Genomic DNA, 25023 nt, shown 5'->3' with positions numbered 1-25023 from the left:
GGAATGTGATTCAGGTCCAGGAAGAGGAGAGATGAAAAACGGCCACCAGTTTAGTGACTCGGATGTCACCGGTGTCAGTAGCAAGGGCTCTTTCCATGGAGTGATCAGGTCAGACGTCAGCCTGGAGGGAGCTGGTGGAATGTGAGAGGGGAGGAAATGAAGCTGGTGCGGAGACCAGTCTTCAGAGAGGTTTGTGAAGGGAAAAAGGAGACAAGGCAGTAGCTGAAGAAAGGAGTCACATGTGTCCATTTACTATAAATGAATGAACTGGTGATGTATTGGATATGGACGATAGAGCAAAAGAAAATCCCAGGATCATCCTGGCTTCCAGCTTATGGAACTAATTGAATAGTGGTCTATTTGTCTATTGGAGATGGGAAGCAAGACTCAGGTTAGGAGGAAAGTACCTGTAGTTTGAGTTGAGGAAGCATTTACCTAGGAAAATGTTTTTTTTAATTTATTTATTTTTGGCTGTGTTGGGTCTTCGTTGCTGCGCGAGAGCTTTCTCTAGTTGCGGCAAGCGGGGGCTACTCTTCGTTGCGGCACGTGGGCTTCTCATTGCAGTGGCTTCTCTTGTTGCAGAGCACAGGCTCTAGGCACATGGGCTTCGGTAGTTGTGGCACGAGGGCTCAGCAGTTGTGGCTCGTGGGCTCTAGAGCGCAGGCTCAGTAGTTGTGGCACACGGGCTCAGTTGAGCCGCGGCATGTGGGATCTTCCTGGACCAGGGCTTGACCGTGTCCCCTGCATTGGCAGGCGGATTCTTAACCACTGAGCCACCAGGGAAGTCCCTACCTAGGGAATCTTAATTTACCTTTTAAAGAAGTTGCTTTTTTCCTCCCCAAACCTCAAAACCTGTTTACTGCTTCTGTTGGTAACAAACATTGAGAGTTTCAAAGTCTTAGTGCACACTCTTTTCATCTTATCCTGTCTTTGAGTTAAAAGTTCACCTTAGTCTTACTGCCTAACCAAAAAAATGTTATTTCTTCATATAGTGGAAGATTCTCAAACTTTGCCTTATTAGAGAAATTTATATCTGTAATTGAAACTATTTTGGTCCCCTTATTTTAATGAAAGAATTAACTTGAGTCATTTTTTTCTAGGCAGAGTGAGAAATTACAAACAAGTGATTTCCAGTTTTGCTTAAATATATGTATATTTTTTCTTTTCTTTTTTTTTTTTTTTTAGCGGTACGTGGGCCTCTCACTGTTGTGGCCTCTCCCGTTGCGGAGCACAGGCTCCAGATGCGCAGGCTCAGCGGCCATGGCTCACGGGCCCAGCCGCTCCGCGGCATGTGGGATCTTCCCGGACCGGGTCACGAACCCGTGTCCCCTGCATCGGCAGGCGGACTCTCAACCACTGCGCCACCAGGGAAGCCCTTAAATATATTTTTATCCTCCCTAATCTCATATAGGAATCCTAATTATGACAACACAGTTACCCTAAACTTTTAACATTTTCAGGAATGTATGCCTGTCCATGAAAAAAAAAACAAATTCTTTTTCAATAAAGAAGTTATAGTCTTCAATTGCTTTCATTTAGTATGAATGAAACCAGGAAAAATGCTTTCCTACTCTCATTTGCAGGAACCAATTCCCTGAGTTTATTTAACATAAAGATAATTAAAGTTATTCAAGTAAAATAGGAAGAAATGAAGTTTTTGTTTTTAGACTGAATGCTATTGAATTAAAGGAATAATGGATTTGTTTTTAGGGCCATGAGATTTTAAATTACAGATAGTGGAATAGGTACAGAACATGGAGCTGAAATGATTTCACAAAGGTGTTAGAAATAGTCGCCTCCTTTTCCTTTTTTATTTCAAAGATTAGTGTAAAAAGATTAGTCAGAAGAGAAGTTTAAAATCATGGCCATTTTTTTTCTTTTTTAATTTTTGGCTGCGTTGGGTCTTCATTGCTGTGTGCGGGCGTTCTCTAGTTGTGGTGAGCACGGCCTACTCTTCGTTGCGGTGCGCAGGCTTCTCATTGCGGTGGCTTCTCTTTGTTGCAGAAAACGGGCTCTAGAGTGCAGGCTCAGTAGTTGTGGCGCACGGGCTTAGTTGCTCCGCGACATGTGGGATTTTCCTGGGCCAGGCTCAAACCCGTGTCCCCTGCATTGGCAGGTGGATTCTTAACAACTGCACCACCAGGGAAGTCCCATGGCCATTTTTAAAACCTTACACACTCAAAGGAAATAACTCCGTATCGTGCAATTATTTTCATTAAAATTTACACATGAATTTAATGTGTTTCACAATTTGATAAAAGTAAAACTGATAAGCCACCAAAAACTTTTTAAACCATAAGAAAGATAAGGAAGTTTTCACCTTTGGTCTTTCACTTTGACCTTAAAGTATAAAGTAAAATAAGTTCTGAAAAATTCAGAAGATGACATTTCCCATTGCTCTATTGAAAGAAGTTACATTTCCTTTCAATTATTTATTTATTTTAATTTAAAAAAAATTTATTTTTATTTTTTGGCCGTGCTGCGCGGCTTGCAGGATCTTAGTTCTCTGACCAGGGATTGAACCTGGGCCACAGCAATGAGAGCGCCGAGTTCTAACCACTAGACTGCCAGGGAATTTCCTCAATTTTTAAAAATTATATTCAAGAGGTATTACATGTGTATGATAAGCAATTAAACAGTGCCAGAAAAGTCCTTGAAAAAATTTTCTATTTCGCAGTTCCTCTCCCCAAAAAACATACCCCTTCCGGTTTTACATGCATCCTTCTAGAAATGCTCTTTGCATGATAAAGCTCATACATGTGTTCTGCCCCAGTTTTTTGTTGTTGTTGTTGTTGTTGTTGTTGTTGTTTGTGGTACACGGGCCTCTCACTGTTGTGGCCTCTCCCATTGCGGAGCACAGGCTCCGGACGCGCAGGCTCAGTGGCCATGGCTCACGGGCCCAGCCGCTCCGCGGCATGTGGGACCTTCCCGGACCGGGGCACGAACCCGTGACCCCTGCATCGGCAGGTGGACTCTCAACCACTGCGCCACCAGGGAAGCCCCCTGCCCCTGTTTTGTATAAAAATCTTAGTGTACTCTTCATACTATTCAGTATCTTCATGTTGTTAGTTAATATCTTCAAGATATTTCCATATCAACTTTTATAGAACTGCCCCCCACCCCACCCCCCTTTTTATTAGCAGCTCCATAGAATACCATTAAAAGGCTGGAAGCATGATTTAATTAATCTCCCCTTAGAGAGGGAGGCAGCATTGCATCCAGGTCAAGAGATTAGGCTCTGGAGCCAGATTGCCTGGGTTTGAATCCCGATTCTACCACTTCCTCATTGTGTTAAGTTGGACAAGTGACTTAATTTGCATGCCTCAGTTTTCTCATCTGAAAAAGGGAATAATGACATTAGACCCTTAATAGGTTTGTTGTTGAGGGTTAAGTGAGTTAATATTTGTAAAACACAGAACAGTGCCTAACACGTATTAAAAGCTATACAAATGTTTCTTACCTAGATAGGTACCTAGACTGTGTCCAGTCTTTTGCTGCTATAGACAATGCTGAAGTGAATATTCTAGTACCTATGTGAATATCTATGCACAGGATCCTAGGACTTGAATTACTAAAGGAAAAGAACCCGTGTATATGCACACACTTATATGCACACACTTATATGTATATATAATGTATTATATATATTATGTATAACATATATTATGATGTCCCTTCCCACACCCCTCATCTAAAATAACACACCCTTGGGAATTCCCTGGTGGTCCAGTGGTTAGAACTCAGTGCTTTCACTGCTGGGGCCCTGGTTCAATCCCTAGTTGGGGAGCTAAGATCCTGCAAGCCACACAGCACAGCCAAATAAATAAATTAAATAAAATAAAATAGCATACCCTATGCACACTATACACCCTTACTCTGCTGTGTATTTTTTCTTTAGTACTTATCACCATTTGATATATACTTTTATTTAGAACATTATATTTTTAATTCCATAAATCGGCCCAGGTTTCTTCTCGTTACACTTGGAAAGAATAGCAACCAGAAACTGGAGAAACCTCCTGTGTTCTAGGTTTTTGCATTGCTTTAAAGAGGGCTTTAGAAAGAACAGGGATCTGGAAGCCGCGTGTTACCTAGCGCTCACCTTGCCCTTTCCTGCTAGTGCTGGAAGGCGAGGAAGTCACTGTACCTGCCTTCCCGGGGCTTGCAGCGTCCCTGCAGAGAATGAGAGGCCTGTGAGTCTCTGTGATTTGTAATGACATGGGCAACCAAATAAATTCTGGAAGAAACAGGGGGAAAGAGGCAACTAATCCTGCTTAGAAGTTTTAGGAAGACAGATGTGTCAGATGCTACCCTACAGATCTGCCCTCATCCTTGCCCCCTTGGCGCACACCTGCCTAATTCCCTGCTGCCAGCCCCTACGTTTCCTTGCCTGAGGACTTGCTTTGGCCCCCAGGTGTTTCTTTGCCCCAGCATGAGAAGGAATGGATGAAACCTCCCCCTTCCCATTCCTTCCATCAACGACTGGCAGGCAGAGGTGTAATAACTACCCAGCACACTTGTCCCCTGGATGGGGTGTGGCTCTGAGGTGCCCGCATGATCCAGCAGGATTAAGTCTTAGTTACTCACACTGGTAACTAAGACTAAAACAAACCCTTCATCGCTGCCTCCCTTCCCCATCTGGCTTTCCTTCTTCCCACTGGGGTCTCCTGGGATCACCTCCCACATAAACTGTTTGCACTTGAAACCCTGGCTCAGTGCCTGCTTCTCGGAGAACCCAAAGCAACACAAGACATATTTAAGTTGTGTTTTAGGGGGCAAAACTATGTGTGTGTAAAATTCGTAAGTTCATAAATTTCCATTCTGGGTGTGCAAGAGTTTTGTGCGTTAGCCATATCCATGGAGTGGCTCTAGTCAACGTGCAGGGTGATCATCTTAGATTTCCTGCCTTAGGATAGAAGATAATTCTCATTTCCATTTATAAAACTAATTTCCTTCTGCAGATATCAAAAATTGCTTACGCCAGCCTACATCTCTAGTTAACAGAAATGGATTTGATGATCGATTAAATTATATTTCGATCTACTTAGGATCAGAATAATATAGCTATTTGAAAAAAATGTGTTAAAAAATACTAGTGGGAAAATACGATGGCACTCCCCATGTTTGTCATGTCATTGCCAATTACGTGGGAAACAAATTCAAGAGGGAAATCTTTCATCCTGAAACTCATAATTGCTGGTGGATTCTGAGGTCCGAACAACTAACTTCAAAGCTGATTTTTGAGATCTAACCAATGAGTGTGTGGATGGAAATACTTGCTGAACTACACATGAAATTGCACTTGGAAAGCCAATTGATAAGTTCTTGTCTAATAGGAATGAGATGAAATGAGATACTGGAAAATCAGAGCAATACACCTAGTTTGAAAAACAGTGTTTTAATCCAGGAGAGATGACAGGTATAAAAAATATAAGGACTTGCTTATCTAAACTGTGCCTCATTTCTGCATCTGTGAAGGGGGATCACCTTGATGATTACTTGGATACGTCTGGGGATTAATTTAGAAAAATAAAAATAAAGTCGTTATTAAAAGACATGCATTTTAAGATATAGAACTGCATAGACTCCTATGAAGATCTTCCTTACAGCTGTGTTTATGATAGCAAAAGATTGCAAACTACCTAATGCCCATCTGTAGAGGTGTGGCTAAATTCCGTATGGAGTTAAAAAAGGAGGAAAGTAGGGGCTTCCCTGGTGGCGCAGTGGTCGAGAGTCCGCCTGCCGATGCAGGGGACGCGGGTTAGTGCCCCGGTCCGGGAGGATCCCACATGCCGCGGAGCGGCTGGGCCCGTGAGCCATGGCCGCTGGGCCTGCGCGTCCAGAGCCTGTGCTCCGCAACGGGAGAGGCCACAACAGTGAGAGGCCCGCGTACCGCAAAAAAAAAAAAAAAAGAAGGAAAGTAGATCTACATGTATTAACACTGAGAGATCTCTAAGGTTGCTAAGTGAAAAGAAAGTTACATTACAAAATACACATCTATATATATATATATATATATATTTTTTTTTTTTTTGCGGTACGCGGGCCTCTCACTGTTGTGGCCTCTCCCGTTGCGGAGCACAGGCTCTGGACGCGCAGGCCCAGCGGCCATGGCTCACGGGCCCAGCCGCTCCGCGGCATGTGGGATCTTCCCGGACCGGGGCACGAACCCGCGTCCCCTGCATCGGCAGGCGGACTCTCGACCACTGCGCCACCAGGGAAGCCCCACATCTATATTTTTAAGACAAATAATATGTTTTTATAAAGATACATATGTATGTGTCTAAGAGTATGAGTGTGTGTATTGAATTTTAAAATTTTTTATTGTTTGTCTCCCCTACTAGACAGTACGTTCTATCAAATCAAGGGCTATGTTTTATACGTTATGTTCACTGCTATATGTACCTTCAGTGTCCTTAGCAGGAGCTCAGTAGTTATTTTTATTCATGTGCATATGTGTGCGTATGTTCCTCTTCTTTTTTTGTGGCAAAATATGCATAAATATATTTTTTAAATATACTTAAATATGACGTAAATTTACCACTTTCACCCCTTTTAAGTGTACAGTTCAGTGGCATTAAGGACACTCACACTGCTGTGCAACCATCACCACCATGCATCTGCAGAATGGTTTTCATTTTCCTCAACCCAAACTCTGTACCATTAAACATTAACTCCCCTCACCCCACAGCCCCTGACAACCATCATTCTACTTTCTGTCTCTATGGATCTGACTACTCTAGGGACCTCCATATAAGTGGAACCATATGATATCTGTTGTTTTGTGACTGACTTATTTCACTTAACATCATGTATTGAAGGATCATCCGTGTCTGAGCACGCAACACGTTTTTTTAAATCCATTTATCTGTTGATGGACACTTGGGTTGCTTTTACTCTTGGTATTGTGAATAATGCTACTATAAACATGAGTGTATATATATCTGCTCAAGTCTCTGATTTCAATTCTTTTTTTTTTTTTTAATATTTATTTATTTATTCGGCTGCGCCGGGTCTTAGTTGCAGCACACAGAATCTTCATTGCTGCGTGCGGGCTCTTTTCGTTGCTACAGGCAGGCTCTTTTGGGTATACACCCAGAAGTGGAATTGCTGTGTGGTGTGGTAGTTCTGTTTTTAATTTTTTGAGGAAGCACCATGATGTTTTCCCCAGCAGCTGCACCATTTTACATCCCCCCCAATAGTGTAAGGTTGCAATTTTTATGTTTTGATAATAGCCCTCCTAATGGGAGTAAAGTAGGCCATAGTTATTTTTTTGAATAAACAAATAAACAATATTTCTAAAATTAGAATAATGACTGTTTATTGCATGGCATCTTGTCTAAGGATATTAATATTATAGAAGAATACTTGTATCCTTCTGAGATACACTGTTTCAGTTCAATTCAACAGCAAGAGCATTAGACTTTCCATTTTCTACAGGATATCTAATAGACCCTAAGACAAAATATAATGCTAAACCCAAATTACTGCTTTAACTACGATAAATAATATCCGTCGTCAAAGAGAGACCAGACTGAAAGATCTTTCAAGATCCTGTCATATACATTCTCATTTATGGCATGTAACTAAATATTAAAATACAATGAGAAGCAATATTCATCCTCAGAAAGTTAAAACATAGAATTACCATATGACCCAGCAATTCCACTCCCAGGTATGTACCCAAAAGAACTGAAAAGAGGTATTCAAATAAAAACATGTAAACAAATGTTCATAGCAGCACTGTTCACAATAGCTAAAAGTTGGAAACAATACAAATGCCCACTGCGAATGAACAGAAAAACTTCCTGTAGGATATTCATACAATGAAATATTGTTCAGCCATAAGAAGGAATGATACATGCTACGGTATGGATGCACCTTGAAAACACTATCCTAAGTGAAAGAAGCCAGGCAGAAAGGCCACACTATTATGATTCTGTTTATAAGAAATATACAAAGAAGGTAAATCCATAGAGATGCAAAGCAGATTAGTGGTTGCTAGGGGCTGGGTGGAGAAGGGAGAGCGATTGCTCATTTGGGGTGATGAAAATGTTTGGAACCAGAGAGAGGTGATGGTTGCGTAACATTGTGAATGCACTAAGTGCCGTTGAGTTATACGCTTTTGGATGGTTAAAATGGTGAATGTTTTTCTACGTGAATTTTTTACCTTAAAAAAAAAGTAACATGCGTTCACCTAGCAGTGAGGGTGGGCAAAGCACAAACAGTATGGAAGGGTATAAGGAACAAATTCTTCCTCCTCATGCCCCAAGTCCACTCTTTAGTGGTAATGACTGCCAATAGTTTCTTGTAAATCCTTCCAGAAAATATTGGTGCTTAATGTTTTTTCTTTTTACAGAAATTGGATCATATTCTATACACTGCTCTGCACCGTGCCTTTTCCACTTAATGATATGGTTTAGTGAGTTCTCCATGTCACCGTGTTTAGCGCTGGCTCATTCATTTTAACAGTTGCATGGCAGTATTTTATTGACTGAATGTACCTTAATTCGTTTGACTAGCCCTCTCCTGAGGGATGCTTAGGTTGTTTACAGTTTTTGGCTACAGCAGACAGTACAGTTTTTGTGTTTTTTAAAAATTAATTAATTTATTTATTTTTGGCTGCATTGGGTCTTCGTTGCTGTGCTTGGGCTTTCTCTACTTTGGGCGAGCGGGGGCTACTATTCGTCGTGGTGCGTGGGCTTCTGATTGCGGTGGCTTCTCGTGTTGCAGATCACGGGCTCTAGGCATGCGGGCTTCAGTAGTTGTGGCACGCGGGCTCAGTAATTGTGGCACACGGGCTTAGTTGCTCCATGGCATGTGGGATCTTCCCAGACCAGGGCTCGAACCCATGTCCCCCGCAATGGCAGGCAGATTCTTAACGACTGCGCCACCAGGGAAGCCTGACAATACAGTTTTAAATATTGTTATTTAAGGGTCTTTGTGCACAATGCAAACACATATGTCAGCTAAATCTCCAAAACTGGATCTGCTGGGCGTTATGGACTATACTGTGACCCTAACTCCTGCCTCCTGCCAAATTCACATCTTGAAATCTTAACCCTCAATGTGTATTTGGAGAGAGGGTCTTTAGGGAGGTAATTAAGGTTAAATGAAGTCATCAGTGTGGGGCCCCGATCCAACAGAACTTGTGTTCTTTTAAGGAGAGGAAGGGAGTCCAGAGATCGCTTTCTTCCTCTGTGTGCACATTTAGACACAGGGAAAAAATGTCACCTACGAGCTAAAAAGAGAGTTCTCACCAGAATCTAACCCCATCAGCACCTTGATCTTGGACTTCCAGCCTCCAGAACTGAGAGAAAATAAATTTCTGTTGTTTCAGCCAGCCACCCAGTCTGTGATATTCTGTTATGGCAGCCCGAGTAGACTAAAACACTGGGACAAAGGACATACACATTTTTAATTTGATAGATGGACCAAAATAATCCTCTGAAGTTTTGCTCCACTTGACCCTTCCACACACAGTAAACAAGGCTTGTTTCCCCTGTATCCTCACCGGCACTGGCTATAATCACACTGTTTAATCTTTGTCAATCTGAGAGACACAAAAAATGTATGTATGTAACTTAATGTATGCTTGAAATTGAGATTTTTTTCCAGATGAGTGTGTGACTTTTAGAGTGAATCCTTTATCCTCCCTCTCCATCCCTGGAAGCCCATTATGTGGTATTACATGAAAGCTTGTCCAACTCCACAGGGACGTTTCAAGTAATTTTCTTATTCACTTTCCATTTCCTCTTGCTTCTTTAATAATTCATGAGTTGAAATGGCTATAAAATAAATAAAGGTAAGAGAGCATTATTGGGAGGGTCTCTCATATTTGGTAGTAAGATATTTAATTCACTGTGATTTGGAAAAATGAGCTATAGGTCATATAATATTATAGATGAACGTAAGTTTCCACTAGAGTCAAATTTTCTCAACTGCCTGATTGCCATGTGAAATGTATTTGAACAGTTTTAGAACAGAAGTTGTTATTACATGTGTCCACAGACTGATAGAAGTAGGAATGGGGGAGACGTGCAATTTTTTTTCTCTGAGACATGTTGAGCTATCTTCTTACTGATCATTCTTCTTTCTTCTTGGGAGTACAAGGATGTGTCACCAGGACACTCTGCTCCAGGGGCTCCCAGGTGCCCCATTTGAATTATACATCCCCTGTGCCTATCCTCCAGGTGCTTGCATTCCAGCCAAATGAAAAAGGTTGGGCTACAATGACATATATTGATTAGAAAACACACCCACACACCCATGGACCACTGGATTATGAATGATGCCCCTGACTTGTACCCCAGTGTTAAATGTTGATGGAACGAGTAAATGTATGTATGTATGAATGAATGGCAAAAATACCAATTAGTTAAGTATCCAAATGTTTCTTGGGAAGGATGTTATTTTGGCCAAGAGGCTGAGCACAGCTTTTGATCTTCATAGCATTCAAAGTCATGACCTTGTAGCCACACTGGCAAATTTCGTGGCTTGAAAAGATGGAACAATCAAGCCAACCTATGAAAAACTGAAGTATTTTACACATATATACCCTCACACGAAGTGAATTACGATTTGAGAAGCTGGATAGCGATGATATCTTATTACTCACTGTTTTTTAGCCGTTAATTCACAGATGTTGATTAATCATTGACCACTCATGATTGTGTGTTTTCTGATTCAGTTCTAGAACTTTGAACAAGGTCAGTAACCTTGTGTTGCTGTGGTCATAGTACCTTGCTAATTACTGAGAGTGAATAATTATGTCAAATATTTTCTAGAGCACTAAGAAATGGCTTTCAGGATATCTTAAATTTGTTATATGGGCTAGTTTTAAAACAGATCGGGGCTACAAATTTGAAACTATTCCACTGGCATGATGTCTACGGGGGCGGGTGTGTGTGTGTTTGTTGTTTGTTTGTTTGTTTGTTTTGGTAAGTGGTGACCTTGGCAATTGCTATTTGTGGCACATGGTGTGTGGCCTCTCAGAGCTCTATGCTATACTCTCTGACTCGGTTTTCCTTGCTATGCAATGAGTTCATTTGTCCTCAGCCTGCAAATTTCAGTTGGCTTTTTTTCCCTTCTGCCAAACCAATATTGAAATTGCCCCCCTCCCATTACTTTGGCCACATTTTTCAAAGCTTATCAGACCAGCCCCAAACTCCAGCATAACTCTATAACTTAAATTATTCAAAATTTTCTTGAATGAGATGCCTTTTAGACTGGATACATGATAACAATAAGGGAAAAACTTGGCACGTTTTGTCTCGCATTTTACTGTAGAAAAGGCCCTGGTGGCTTAGCTTACACATGTCTGGAAACAAAATTTGCCTTTCTGCATCTTTGTGAGGCAGTCAAAGCATGATGTGCAAGTCCAAAATATATTTAGTTCTGTCTGTAGCAATTCTTTTTAAAAAATATTTATTAATTTATTTGGCTGCGACGGGTCTTAGTTGCGGCATATTGCCACGTGCGGGATCTTCATTGCAGCATGCAGGATCTTTGGTTGCGGCATGCGGGATCTTTAATTGCAGCATGCGATCTCTTAGTTGTGGCATGTGGGATCTTAGTTCCCTGACAAGGGATCGAACCCTGGCCCCCTGCATTGGGAGCATGGAGTCTTAGCCACTGGACCACCAGGGAAGTCCCCGTAGCAATTCTTTTGTTGAAGATGCTTGCCATGAAACATCCTGGAGGGGGGATTGGGTGGAAGAATAATAGACTAGGGTGTTGCTTGGATGGGGCAGGCAGAGCACTGCCTAAAGGAATAGTGCTGAAGAAGTGATTTTACTTTATAAAACATTCAAATCTGAAGTCACGGGGGCTATTTTGTTCTCTTGTGTATGTGTTTAAGTAATACATTTATAGCATAAAACTATTTTTCAAACAGTTCAAAAGGGTATAAAATGAAATGAAAGTCTCCCTCCTTCATGGATTTCTAATACTTTTGTTTTCCTCCCCAGACTTTTGTCAGTTTCTTGTAGACCCCTCTAGAGAAATTCTACATTTATGCAGGTACACACATACACACACAAGTGATAGCATATTATAACACAATTGTCCACTTTGTTTTCTCTGTTTTGTTTTTGCGTAATAATATAGTAATTCAACAGACATTTATTGGGCACCTAATATATGCTGGATCCTGTTCTAAGTACTCAGGATAGAACAATGAAGAAAAAAACTATGTTGGTTTTCTGTTGCTGAATAACAAATTACCACAAATTTAGTAGCTAAGAACAACAGACATTTATTATCTCTCAGTTTCAATGTATCAAGAGTCTGGGCACTACTTAGTTGAGTTTTCTGCTTCAGGCTCTGGCCAGGCTGCAATCAACATGTCCGCAAGGCTGTGTTCTCATCTGAAGGCTCAGTTGGATTCTTCATCTGCTTCCAAGCTCGCTCCAGTTGTTGGTAGAATCATTTCCTTTTGGTGCCTGGACTGAGAGCTTCAGGTTTTCAACTGGCTTTTGGTCAGAGGTGCTAAGTTCCCAGTTGCCAGCCTCAAACAGTTCACAAATGGCAGCTTGCTTCTTCAAGGCCAGCAGGAGAGTGAGAGTGGATCCACTAGCAAAACAGTCTTATATTATGGAACATAATCACGGGAATGACAGCCCATCACTTTGTCACATTCTGTTGGTTAGAAACAAGTCACATGGGACTTCCCTGGGTGTCCAGTGGGTAAGAAGCCGTGCTCCCAATGCAGGGGGCCTGGGTTCGAGCCCTGGTTGGGGAACTAGATCCCACATGCATGCCGCAACTACGAGTTCGCATGCTGCAACTAACACTTCGTGTGCCGCAACTAAGAAGCCTGCATACTGCAACTAAGAGTCAGCATGCCACAACTAAAGATCCCACATGCCTCAACTGAAAAACATGCCACAACAAAGATCCTGCATGTTGCCACTAAGACCTGGTGCAGCCTAAATAAATAAATAAATAAATATATATATACATATACATATATATATATAAAAGAAACAAGTCACAGGTCCCATCCACATGGAAGAGGAAGGAATTAAACACCAGTAAGTGGGGATTGTGGGTGGGGGCATGCGTCTTAGAGTCTGTCGCCTCACGAACCAAGCCCCTGCGGTCATGGAGCTTACATTATAGTAGGGGAAGACAGACAACAAAGGAATAGACAGATAAAGGTTGCAAATAAATGCTAAAACAGAACAATAAATCTGGCTAAATGGAACAGAAGTGAAGGGTGCCGTCAGGGCAGGCCTCTCAGGGGCAGCAACATGGGAGCAGAGACCTGAAGGAAGTGAGGAAGCTGCAGAGAGCTAATAGAAGTGGGCTCCAGCCTGAGACAGCAAGTGCACAGGCCTACCTTGTGGATTTGCTGGAGAGTTCTGTAAGTCGGCAGACTGGTGTTGCTGCAAGCCATCGCTCAGGTGGAAGGACACAAGCCCAGAGAGGAGATGGGATCAGATGGGATAGGACCTTGTGGGTGTAAGGATCTCTGAGCAAGATGCAGAGCTACTGGAAAATTGGGGGCAGAGGAGAAACGTTGTTTGGCTTACCTTTGCAAAAGATCACATGGTTCCTGGGGTGAGAACAGACTGAAGGGAGGCGTCGGCGGAAGCAGGGAGACCAGTTTGCAAGCTGTTTTAATCATCTCGGCAGGAAACAATGATGGTTTGGATGGAAGTGGCGCTGGTGTGTTTCCTGGAAAGTAGGCGGATCTAGTCTGAGGTGGAGCCTGCAGCACTGAGGGTGGAATTGATGGGCGGTGGGAAGGAAAGAGAAAGGTTAAGGGTGATGGCAAGGATTTGGGCCTGAGCCACTTGAAGAATGGTGTGACCATTTACTGAGATGCAGAAGACAGTGGGAGGAATGGGTTTGGACAGAAAAAATCTAGAGTTTAATTTTATTATACACTTGAAGGCGAAGGATATAGTCAACTTCATTTTTTTTTTTTTTTTTTTTTGCCGTACGCGGGCCTCTCACCGCTGCGGCCTCTTCCACTGCGGAGCACAGGCTCCGGACGCGCAGGCCCAGCGGCCATGGCTCACGGGCCCAGCAGCTCCACGGCACATGGGATCTTCCCAGACTGGGGCACAAACCCGTGTCCCCTGTATCGGCAGGCAGACTCTCAACCACTGCGCCACCAGGGAAGCCCTCAACTTCATTTTTTTTTTTTTTTTTTTTGCCATAAGCGTGCCTCTCTCACTGTTGTGGCCTCTCCCGTTGCGGAGCACAGGCTCCGGACGCGCAGGCTCAGCGGCCATGGCTCACGGGCCCAGCCGCTCCGCGGCACATGGGATCTTCCCGGACCGGGGCACGAACCCGTGTCCCCTGCATCGGCAGGCGGACTCTCAACCACTGCGCCACCAGGGAAGCCCTCAACTTCATATTTTTAAAAGTTCACTCTGGTTGCTGTGACATGTTGGATTGAGAAGTTAAAGTGTGGATGGCTCTGAGACAACAATTGGAATGGTATTGTGGCAGCCCAGGCAACGAGTGTTGGTGGCCCGGGCTCAGCAGAATAGGGTGGGAGGAGACGGAACTGAATGGACTTTCAGTGTGTCCTGGAGGTAAAATAGGGCAGGTCTGGAGGTTGTCTCAAGGTAGTAGGAATGGTTTTGTTGCAGGGAAGACCACACTTATCTGATGGGCATAAAGCAGAAGGTGACTATCGAAGTAGAACAACAGCAAGAGTAAAACTGGATTCTCCACAGGGGCTTTGGAAACTTCTTTCATGAACAAGTGTCTTAGTCCAGGCTGCTATAACAGAATGCCACAGAAAACCACACGGTGGCTTATAAGCAACAGAGATTTATTTCCTGCAGTTCTGGAGACTGAAAGCCTAAGGTTGGGGTTCCAGCATGGTCAGGTTCTGGTGAGGACCCTCTTCCAGGTTGCAGACTGCCAATTTCTCGATGTATCTTCATATGGTGGAGAACAGAGGGAGGAAGCTAGTTCTCTCATGACTCTTTAAGGGCACCAATCCCATTCGTGAGGGCTCCACCCTCATGACCTCATCTATTCCTAATTGTATACTCAACTCCCCCCCACCCCCCAACCCCAGACTCCTATACCATCACATCAGGGAGTAGGGTCTGGGAGAACATAAACATTCAATCCATAATATTCTTCCCCTGGATCCCCCACATTCATGTCCTTCTCACACACAAAATACATCTGCTCAAAAGTCTTAAACTCATTCCAGCATCAACTCTAAAGTCTAAAGTCCAAAGTCTCATCTAAATATTATCCAAATCAGGTATGGATGAGACTTGAGGTATGATTCATCCTGAGGTTGATTCCTTTCTAGCTGTGAACTTGTGAAACCAAACCAATTATGTGTTGCTAAAATACAATGACGGGACAAGCATAGGACAGACATTCCCATTCTAAAAGGGAGAAACAGGGAAGAAGGCAGGGGTGATGGGTTCCGAGCAAGTCCAGAACCCAGCAAGCCAAACTCCATGAGATCTTAAAGCTCCAGGATAACCCTCTTTGGTTCCATGCTCTCCCCTCCAGGCCCACTGGGGCAGAAATCCCACCTTTCTGACCCACTGGGGCAGTGGCCCCACCTCCACCGGGGTGGAGGTGCTGCCTCCAGAGCCCTACTAGGCAAGAGTCGGCCCCCAGGACTCTGCTAGGAAGCCCCATCCCCACAGCTCTGGGCAGCCCTGCCCGTCCGGCTCTGGGCAGAGGCTGTCTAGCCTGGTAGAAGCAAGGCAATGGTCTTATTTTCTGAAACCAAGGAGGCAGCCCTGATGATCTCTGAATCGCCTTTGGGGTCACTCTTCTCTCGTCTTGAAGAATAGCACATGATCTCACCAAATAGCTCTACGGTCTCATCCTGTAAAATCCACAAAGTTTGACAGCCTTCCTTCATTCCTTCCTATTTCCTTCTCCTTCAGTTTAAATTGGCAGTTTTCCTCCTGGGGTGTCAGCCATATCCTTACTCATTTCCTGATGCCCCAAATGGTCACTTGGCCATATCCTTAGTGTTCTCATTTTCTGCAATATGGATAGGCTGAGAATTTTCCAAATCATTAAGTTCTACTTCCCTTTTGCTTAACAGTCTGTCTTTAAGTCATTTCTCTCTTCTTGAATTTTACTATAAGCAGCCAGGAAGAGCCAAGCCACACCTTCGACACTTTATTTTAGCAATCGCTTCAGTTAAATACCCAATTTCATCGCTTGCAAGTTCTACCTTCCACAAAACACTGGAACACAAACACAATTCAGCCAAGTTCTTTACCACTTTATAACAAGGATTGCCTTCCCACCAGTTTCCAATAACATGTTCCTCATTTCCATCTGAGACCTCACCAGAATGGCATTTACCATTCATATTTCTACCAACATACCGTACATGACTACTTAGGTATCCCCAAAGAAAACTGAGACTTTCTCTACAGATCTCTTTTCTTTGACCTCTCATCAGAATGACCTTTAAAGGCGGAATTCCCTGAAAGTCCAGTGGTTAGGACACTGCGCTCTCATTGCCAAGGGCCTGGGTTCAATCCCTGGTCAGGGAACTAAGATCCTGCAAGCCATGCGGCCAAAAAAAAAAAAAAAAATTACGTTTAAAGGGCCTTTCATGGCAGTATAAACTTTTCTACCATGCACCTCCAAACTTCCCCAGTCTCTACCCATTTCCCAGATCCAAAGCTGCTTCCACATTTTTAGGTATTTGTTAGAGCAGCACCTCCACTTCCTAGCACCAATGACCTATATTAGTCAGGGTTCTCCAGGGAAACAACCGGGAGGATATATATATTATCTATTATTTGGATTTGTTATCTATGTAATATATATCCATATAGAGAGATTTATATGGAGATCTATTATGAGGAATTGGCTTATGCAGTTGTGAAGGATGAGAAGTCTCATGATCTCCTGTCTGCAAGCTGGAGACCCAGGAAAACCAGTGGTGTAATTCAGTCCAAGTCTGAATGACTGAGAACCAGGGTCGCTAATGATATAAATCCCAGTCCAAGCTGGAAACGATGAGATGAGATGAGATGTCTCAGCTGAAACAGCAAGGTGTGAAAAACGGGGTGAATTCCTCCTTCCTCTGCCTTTTGTCCTATTCAGGCCCTGAACCCGTAGGACTCCAAAACTGGATGGTGGTGATGGCTGCACAACTCTGTAAATTTAGGAAAAGTTATTAAATTGTACGCTTAAAATGAGTGAATTTTATGGTATAGAAATTATAGTATAAAGACTTTAAACACACACACACATGCATACACACACAGATACTCTCACTCCAAAGATCCCAGAATGCACACAATTTGAGCAATATTTTTTCTAAAAGTTAGGAATGGGAGAAACTTCCATTGCATGGAACAAGATACAGGCTTCCACACTGCATGTTATTTTGAAGTCTCATTGAAATGCAATTCCCTACTTGGAATCCTCTTTGTACTCACAAAGGAGGAAACAAACATGGTACAATGGTGTATATTCTGTGCAAAAAAGAGAAAGTTGTAAATGGTACCTAAGCCCAAGATTATTAATACCTGGGCAAATACTTCATTTGCTAAACGCAGAAGATACTAATAACTATAACTATGTGACTATTATTCATGGTTTTGTGAACTCTGGAGTAATATAATCACACACTGATTTAATTACAATGACAATTATTAATAACACCATGTAGTAGTATGTATGTGCAATTCCCCTTCTGTTTTATTCAAGTTAATAAATCAACAAAATTGTACTTAAATTTGCCTGATTCTTGGGCAACTTGCTTTTCATTTATCTACTCAATTTTTACTCTGCAGAATCTTGATGTTTCTGTAAATCTTGCAAGTTGAGACCAGCTCAGTATTTTCCCCCCTAAGAGTAAGAATGCTGAGAATGAATAGGACGTTATATTATGCAGGATAATGTCTGGTGGGTTTTTTTAAAATTAATTAATTAATTTGGTTACACAGGGTCTTAGTTGCAGCAGGCGGGCTCCTTAGTTGTGGCATGTGGACTCTTAGTTGTGGCATGCATGTGGGATCTAGTTCCCTGGCTGGGGATCAAACCTGGGGCCCCTGCATAGGGAGCATGGAGTCCCAACCACTGCGCCACTGGGGAAGTCCCCAATGTCTGGGTTTTTGGCTCATCAGTTTAATGAAGGTGGTTTTAAAGAATGTAATGTTCTAAATAGCAAAATGAAAAGGTTGAGTAATCAAAATTTATTATTGAAATTAGTGTAGTCTTTCTCTTTGGTCGCAGTAGTAGATTACTTTGAGACAAAACATTGAGATTTGTTGTGGAAAGTGAATATATTTTTGTGTATTTAAAATTCCCTATTGTTTTAGACTGGATGGTTTTTGAGGAAACTTCCAGAAGAGATACTTTATGATTCTATACACATTCAACACTCATTTACATTGCCTCATCATCCTGCACACAAAGTAAATTCCTGCCTCAGGGCCTTTGCACTTGCTGATTTGCACTTGCTATTCCCTCTGTCTGATGTGTCATTCCCTAGATGGTCATGGTCCACTCCCTCACTTAAGTCCCTGATCAAATATCACTTCCTCAGAGCAGCCTTCCCTGATTAGCCCATCTAAAAATAGCACACCGTCACTATCCTTTTAGCTTGCTTTCTTTCTCTTCACAGCACTTAGCCACTGTCTGACCTTATATGCTTGGCAGGGACATCGTCAGTATTGTTCATTGCTATATCCCCAGACTTTGGCACATAATAATTGCTCAAGACATGTTTGTTGAATTAACTGAATGAATTTTAATTTGACTTTAAATATTTACCTTTTTTTGCCTCCCTAATCAGACAGTAAATTCATGGAAGGCAGCCAAAGGCCCTGGTTGCTTATTTATCTTCTCTAAAAGAATTAGCTCAGCTCTGCAAGGATGCTAAACATTCAACCAAGATTTACTGAATGAATGCCTTGAAACATGGACATGTGACACGGCTAACCAGTCAGCGTTACCTGCAGGTGAACAAGAACAGTGATGTCTTGCCTTACAGCCCACATTTTACAAATTACTTTTATGTATATTAACTCATATGATCATTTTGGTAATACTTTAGTAGTTCTGAAGGTTTGCCTGAAGAAACAAGCATTCAAAAATAACAAATGTTAATTTCCGGCGTGTACTATTGCTAATTCTGAATACTATTTTTTTTTTTGGTTTAAATATCATTTAATGTGTTCTTGGACATCTGAAAAACTATTTTAAAAGACTGAATAAGATTTAAAATAAATAAGGAAATAAGTAAAAATAAGAAAGACTGTCTTGAAACATATATATGCATGGAGAGATTTTTCGAAGAGTGTTTATCAAAGTCTTCATGGTAGTTATTTCTACATGGTGGGATCTTAGTATTACTTTTTTTTGGCTTTGCATTTTTCTCCCTTGAATGTTTAAAACAAATTTGAAGTCATGAAAAGAAACTTTTTTCTATACAATGCTTTATTTTTAATTTGCCAGTGTGAAGAGCATAAAAATATCACTACTCATTTTCCTGGCTATGTAATTCTCAGGACATAGCAAATTTCATTCTGAGAAAACTTTTAATACTGATTTATAGTAAAGCAACAACAAACATAGAACGAACCAAAATTCTTTAGGGTTTTCGGTGTGTTTTCCATATTTATGCCCATGTTATTCTCTGAGCAAGAAAAAAGGTAGAGCAATGCTTCGTAATTTGTTAATTTTTCATCTTTGCCAAAAAAACCTTTCCAGGAAATTGCGCTCCCAAAATAGGCCAAAATCGGGCGTTAGGGGCTCATTCTGGACTTTGGACCAACCTTAGAGGGCACACATGAAACGTACTAACTTATTTTCCGTTTTTCTCTTGATGATTTAAAACACTTAAAATCCCTGTCTTTTCCCCACAGGAATTGGGAAGATATGCAAATAACCACTTTGTGGAAAATCTCTGCTGATGCCAACAATATGGTCCTCAAATTAGGCTTAAAAGGTTTTGGGTTTTCTTTCATTCTGAACTAAGAAGGGTTTTTCATGGTTGCTGGTGCACCTTTGGGCAAGTGAAGTTTCTTTACACGCTGAACACCTTGTGTCTGTCTCCCTGCCGGTGCGTCTGCGCGTGTTTCTGTGCGCAAGTCTGCATAAAGTCGGTTTGGGGTGTGTGACGGTGGTTTTGAGCCCATGGTTTACGCACTCTACGAAGAAGCGCGTCCAGCCCTGTAGGTGGGCACAGGTTTCTCCAGTCTCGGGGTCGTGTAGGGGGACCCTCCGCCAAGGCCTGCGGCTCCCAACCCCAGCCAGGGCGCGGCAGAGCGGGCGCAGGGAGTAGTGGGATGGCCCGGCAGCCTGCGTCCAGGCAGGGTCCGGGACACATGCTCGGGTGGCGAGGGGGCGCATTTTCTCCCCTCTGGAACACTGCTTAGAGCGGAGATCTCGGGAGGGGTCGGAGAAGCCCAGGGGGTCCCGGCGCTGCAGACTGGGGGAGGGGACAGTGGGCGGGGCGGCACCTCCCACAATCCATTCCCTGCGGAGGGGGCGGCGACCTCCGTCCGGCCCCACCCAGCCTCAGGGACCGGGAAACTGGGACCGGAGGCGGCACGCGCATCAGGGGCGCCTGGACGCCCAGGTGCGTGCTACCCTCTCCCTAGCCGGCGCCGGGACGGTTGGGCCGGGCGGTTTCAGCCCCAGACACACCTCCCCGCGGCCTCTGTGACGCACCGCGCGGCCTCTGGGGCTGGACCGGCGGCGCGGCGCGCGCTGTGGGGGCGGGGCGTGGGCGGGGCGTGAGGGGCGGACCCGGCAGCGGCCCCGCCCCGGGGCCGGAGGAGCAAGGACGCTACGGAGCAGGCGCGTCCCGCCGCCGTCGCTGCCGCTGCCGCCGCCGACGATCACCCTTCTCCAGAGCCGCCGCTGCAGCCGCCATTTGCACGGGGACCCCGGTGACAGGGGCTCGGCAGAGGGGCGGAGGGAGGGGGGGAGGGCCCGCGGAGCCCCCGAGGGCGGGAGCGACGCCGCCGGCGCCGGCCGGGCTCACAGCGCGACCGCGCCGCCCGCGGCGGGCCGGGAGCAGCAGCAGCAGCAGCAACAGCAGCAGCAGCAGCAGCAACAGCAACAGCAGCAGCAGCCGCCGAGGCCGGGCGTGCGCCTGAGGCGCGGCGGCGGCGGCGGCGGCCCTGCGGGCAGCCAGGAGGGGCGGGGGCAGCGGCCGCCGCCGTTTGATGGATCCGAGGATCGCCTGGTTCCAGCCAGAGCAGCTCGGACCGTCCAACAGTCTGTGGATGCAGATCTGGGAGACGACCCAGGGACTGAGGAACCTCTACTTCAACCACCACTGTCACAGCAGCGGCGGCGCGAGCGGCGGCGGCGGCAGCAGCACGGCCACCGGCGGGAGCGGCAGCAGCACCGGCAGCCCGGGCGGCGCGGCCCCGGCCCCGGCCCCGGCCGGCATGTACCGTTCCGGGGAGCGCCTGCTGGGCGGCCACGCGCTGCCGGCAGAGCAGCGGGACTTCCTGCCCCTGGAGACGACCAACAACAACAACCACCACCACCAGCCCGCGGCCTGGGCCCGCCGGGCTGCCGCGGGCCCCTCGGCGTCCCCGTCCCCCTTGGCGTCCTCGTCCCCGCACTCCTCGGCCGCCGTCCCCGCCGCGGAACCCGCCGACCCAGCTTCGGGCAGCAGCAACAAGAGGAAGCGCGACAATAAGGCCAGCACCTACGGACTCAACTACAGCCTGCTGCAGCCCAGCGGAGGGCGGGCCGCGGGGGGCGGCCGGGCCGACGGCAGCGGGGGCTTGTACAGCGGGACCCCGTGGAAGCGGAGGAACTACAACCAGGGAGTCGTGGGGTGAGTGGTGGCCCTGCGGCCTGGCCCTTGCACACGCGCAGCCGGGCACACGCCCACAGAAGGGGGATTGGGGGGGAGCCTGGGTGAGGCCACCCCCCTCTGCCTACCTTCGTTACTGGTCCTCAGGGGGCTGATGGCCATCGCTCCATCCCTCCGCCATCCATACCTTCTCCCAACCTTGGTTAGCGGTCCACAGCTTTCCCCCCTCCCCCTCAGCTCCACGCCTTTTCTGGACATCCCCTCAGCCATCCACACCCTCCCCTCACCTCCCTTAGTCATCCACATCCTCCTTTTTAACCCTCCACACCTTCCCTGGACCCCCCCGTTATCCATCCAGTCTTTCCTCCCATCCCCCCTAGTCAAAGACACCTTCCCTCTATTCCCTCTCCAGCCCTCTAGCCCTCCCCACCCTGCTCGCCATCATCACACCCCAAAATGAAGTCGCTTAGCACAGGCAAATCATTCATTCCCTGAGAACGTTCCTGTGTTAGTGCCTTTTGACGGTACAGGACTTGGAGGTGCTTTTCTTGCCAAGAATAGAAACATCCAGAAAGCTCCTCCCCCTCCCCCAATCCCAAACAGGAATCCGTGTCAGCCCTGAAAGGCTTTGCCTGCTATTGACCCTTGGCCCATCTCTTTATTTTTTATTTTTAAAACTTTCTTATATTAGCGATGCCTTGCTTTGTGGGGAGTGAGGAATGGGGTGACAGTTAAGTTTAGGCTGATGGAGATGGTGAGCTCTTCTTCTCAGGCGGATAGAACTTTCTAGGAGTTCATGGTCCTTGGCCCCAGTTTCTCCCTGTAAAGTTGTCATCCTGGCAGAGACAGCCAGTGCTTTTCATTCTAGGGGGTAACTTTATGCTAATGAATGAATGTTGCACCACTAATGACTTTCTGTTTAAAGTTCAGCTGTTACAAAATGGAATCTTACCTGACCCCTAGTGAATTATGTACATAAACAGGGACTGTTTCCAGCTAGATTTCCCTTCTGGAAGAGCCCCTGTGCTGGAATAGATTATAGAGTCCTTTTTAAAAATTTTTGTAAAATAAAGCTTTTGGGCCGTGTGTGTGTGTGTGTGTGTGTGTGTGTGTGTGTGTGTATGTGTGTGTGTGTGTGTGTGTGTTTAGCTTGAGTATGGAGAATGAGCTTTAAAATTGCTTTTCATTTTTCAGATCCTGTTTTACATTGTGGGCTACAGTAGGCAAATGAAATCACCATTAGTAGTCCTTTGTGAAACCTTTTCTTAGATTCATCCATTCAGATCTGCCCTGCTTTGGCAAGCAGAGAGAGTTCTGTGTACCTTTTTGAAGGTCTGGGTAAAATGAGTTGGTGGGTTCCATCTGCTTCTAGTGGGCTGGTGTCTGCTGTATGCTACTATTACAACTCCCACCTTTTATGGAAGATGTAGTCAAGCATTTTAGGACTGGCATTGGGGTACATATCAAACCTGTCCTCACTTTCCAGAGGGGAACCTTTTTGGGTTTAGTCCTCTGTTGCTAAGCTTCAAGGGCGCTCTCCATGGTCATCTCGTTTTAATAAAAGGCTCATGGTTCCATCCTGTTAGCATTTCCAAGATGAAGCATAAACCTGTGGTTTAGTGACAAGCAAATTGATATTGAGGGATTCTGGTAGTTTCATTTCACAGGAATAAGCTCCAGTTAAGTAATCACTGTAAACTAAAATCTTGAAGTTCCCTAGTTTCATTTTACTGAAGCTTCTGCATATGTATGTAGCAATGATAACATTATAAATCCAAAATGCTGGCTTGCCTCTCTTTTTGATAGATTAGAAATTCTCCTCTCTTTCACTTGCTATTTAATGTTGAGGATACTGTAAAAGGCTCACATTTGAACTTAGGTAGAAGCAAGATGTTCTTGGTCCTGATTCAAATATTATATTGTCCTCAAAGGGATTAAGGAGAGGAATTTCCATTTCCCAGAGGGATTACTGTTTAAAAACTGATTGTAAACCTGTCTTAAAACTGCTTATCGCTTCATCAGACTTTCCATTCTTTCGCCTCCTTCTTTAGAGGATGTCAGCAGTTAAATTTTTTAAATTTTATTAAGCGGTTCCTAAGAGTGTTTTTGTAAAAGTGTCTGGGTGCTTAAAAATTCTTGTTGTGATTTACGGATCCTTATTTCTTGACTTTTACAAAAGTTTTGCTTTTTTTAATACAGGTATTTTAAAAAATCTGATTTCAGAGTGCACCTCAATGTTACGCTATTCTGAGATTAAATACAGTAAAACTATTCTGAGTTCTTGGGATGACTGACATTTAGCTAACAGATTAACAAATCGTGGTGGTCCCTGGCCTCTGAACTGACATGACTGTCCAGATAGGGAGAGGAAGAAAAAGCACATGAACAGTGGACTGGAACTGTGGGACAGCTGTATACACACTCTGTCTCACATGTTTGATCTCTCTGTGTTCTTTGTTTTGGCCAGACTGGTTGACTTACTCCCTGAACACTCCAAGATCCAGTTCAAAATCCTGACTTTGTTGCCCAGGTTCATGATTTTTTTGGTTCTTCCTCTGAAATCTGGTAGTACTTGTTTCATGCTCTTGGTATAGCTTGCTTATGTTTGATTTTCCTTTTATGTATATGTTTTCTCTTACCCACTAGGTCACTAGTTAAGATGAAATTTCTTTCTTTTTTTTAAATTGAGGTAAGATGGAAATTTCTTAAATGTAGAATAAGATGTTTGGATTTCATCCCGAAGTTTTCATGGTTCTCTTTCAAAATTAAAACTCACCTGGGCTTACCATCTCAGCCTTCTCTGTGTACCCCAGATCCAGGGAGGAGTTTGTTTGCTTTTCTTTTCTTTTTTTTTTTTTTTGCGGTACGCGGGCCTCTCACTGTTGTGGCCTCTCCCGTTGTGGAGCACAGGCTCCGGACGCGCAGGCTCAGCGGCCATGGCTCACGGGCCCAGCTGCTCCGCGGCACGTGGGATCTTCCCGGACCGGGGCACGAACCCATGTCCCTGCATCGGCAGGTGGACTCTCGACCACTGCGCCACCAGGGAAGTCCATAGACTCATTCTTTTTTACTTAATGATTTTAATAGCTGTGTATTATTCTGTCTAGTGGTTACATCATATTTTACTTAAACTCATCCCTATTTTAAGCATTTTATATTTCAATACATTGTTCAATATTCTTTGTGACTATGAGTTTCTCTATAGTTTGGATTATTTAGGTTAGAATCTTTTTTTTTTTTTTTTTTTTTGCGGTACGCAGGCCTCTCATTGT

The 25023-nt window shown here is 44.4% G+C and overlaps 2 protein-coding genes across 6 annotated transcripts in view; both read left to right on the top strand.

The window, feature by feature from the left end:
* HEATR3 (HEAT repeat containing 3) overlaps nt 1–19222 on the top strand; it is a 77252-nt gene extending 58030 nt beyond the window's left edge. Inside the window, exon 13 of the mRNA XM_079908497.1 lies at nt 18767–19222. Coding sequence (XP_079764623.1) covers nt 18767–18853 — 87 coding nt within the window. The 3' untranslated portion in view covers nt 18854–19222. The remainder of the gene's footprint in view (nt 1–18766) is intronic.
* Nucleotides 19223–20399: 1177 nt separating this feature from the next.
* The window catches only part of TENT4B (terminal nucleotidyltransferase 4B), a 62750-nt gene continuing 58126 nt past the window's right edge, over nt 20400–25023 (top strand). Inside the window, exons 1-2 of one of the 5 annotated variants that reach the window (XM_079906584.1) lie at nt 20400–20554; nt 21174–21772. In XM_079906584.1, the coding sequence (XP_079762710.1) occupies nt 21207–21772 (566 nt within the window). In that variant the 5' untranslated portion in view covers nt 20400–20554; nt 21174–21206. Of the gene's footprint in view, nt 20555–20878; nt 21773–25023 lie in introns of those variants that run through there. The other 4 variants (XM_079906585.1, XM_079906582.1, XM_079906586.1 and 1 more) reach the window with 4 other exon arrangements.

This window comes from Stenella coeruleoalba (assembly GCF_951394435.1).
Source record: "Stenella coeruleoalba genome assembly, chromosome: 20".
Lineage (NCBI taxonomy): Eukaryota > Metazoa > Chordata > Mammalia > Artiodactyla > Delphinidae > Stenella > Stenella coeruleoalba.
This window is presented reverse-complemented; position numbering and strand designations above follow the sequence as displayed.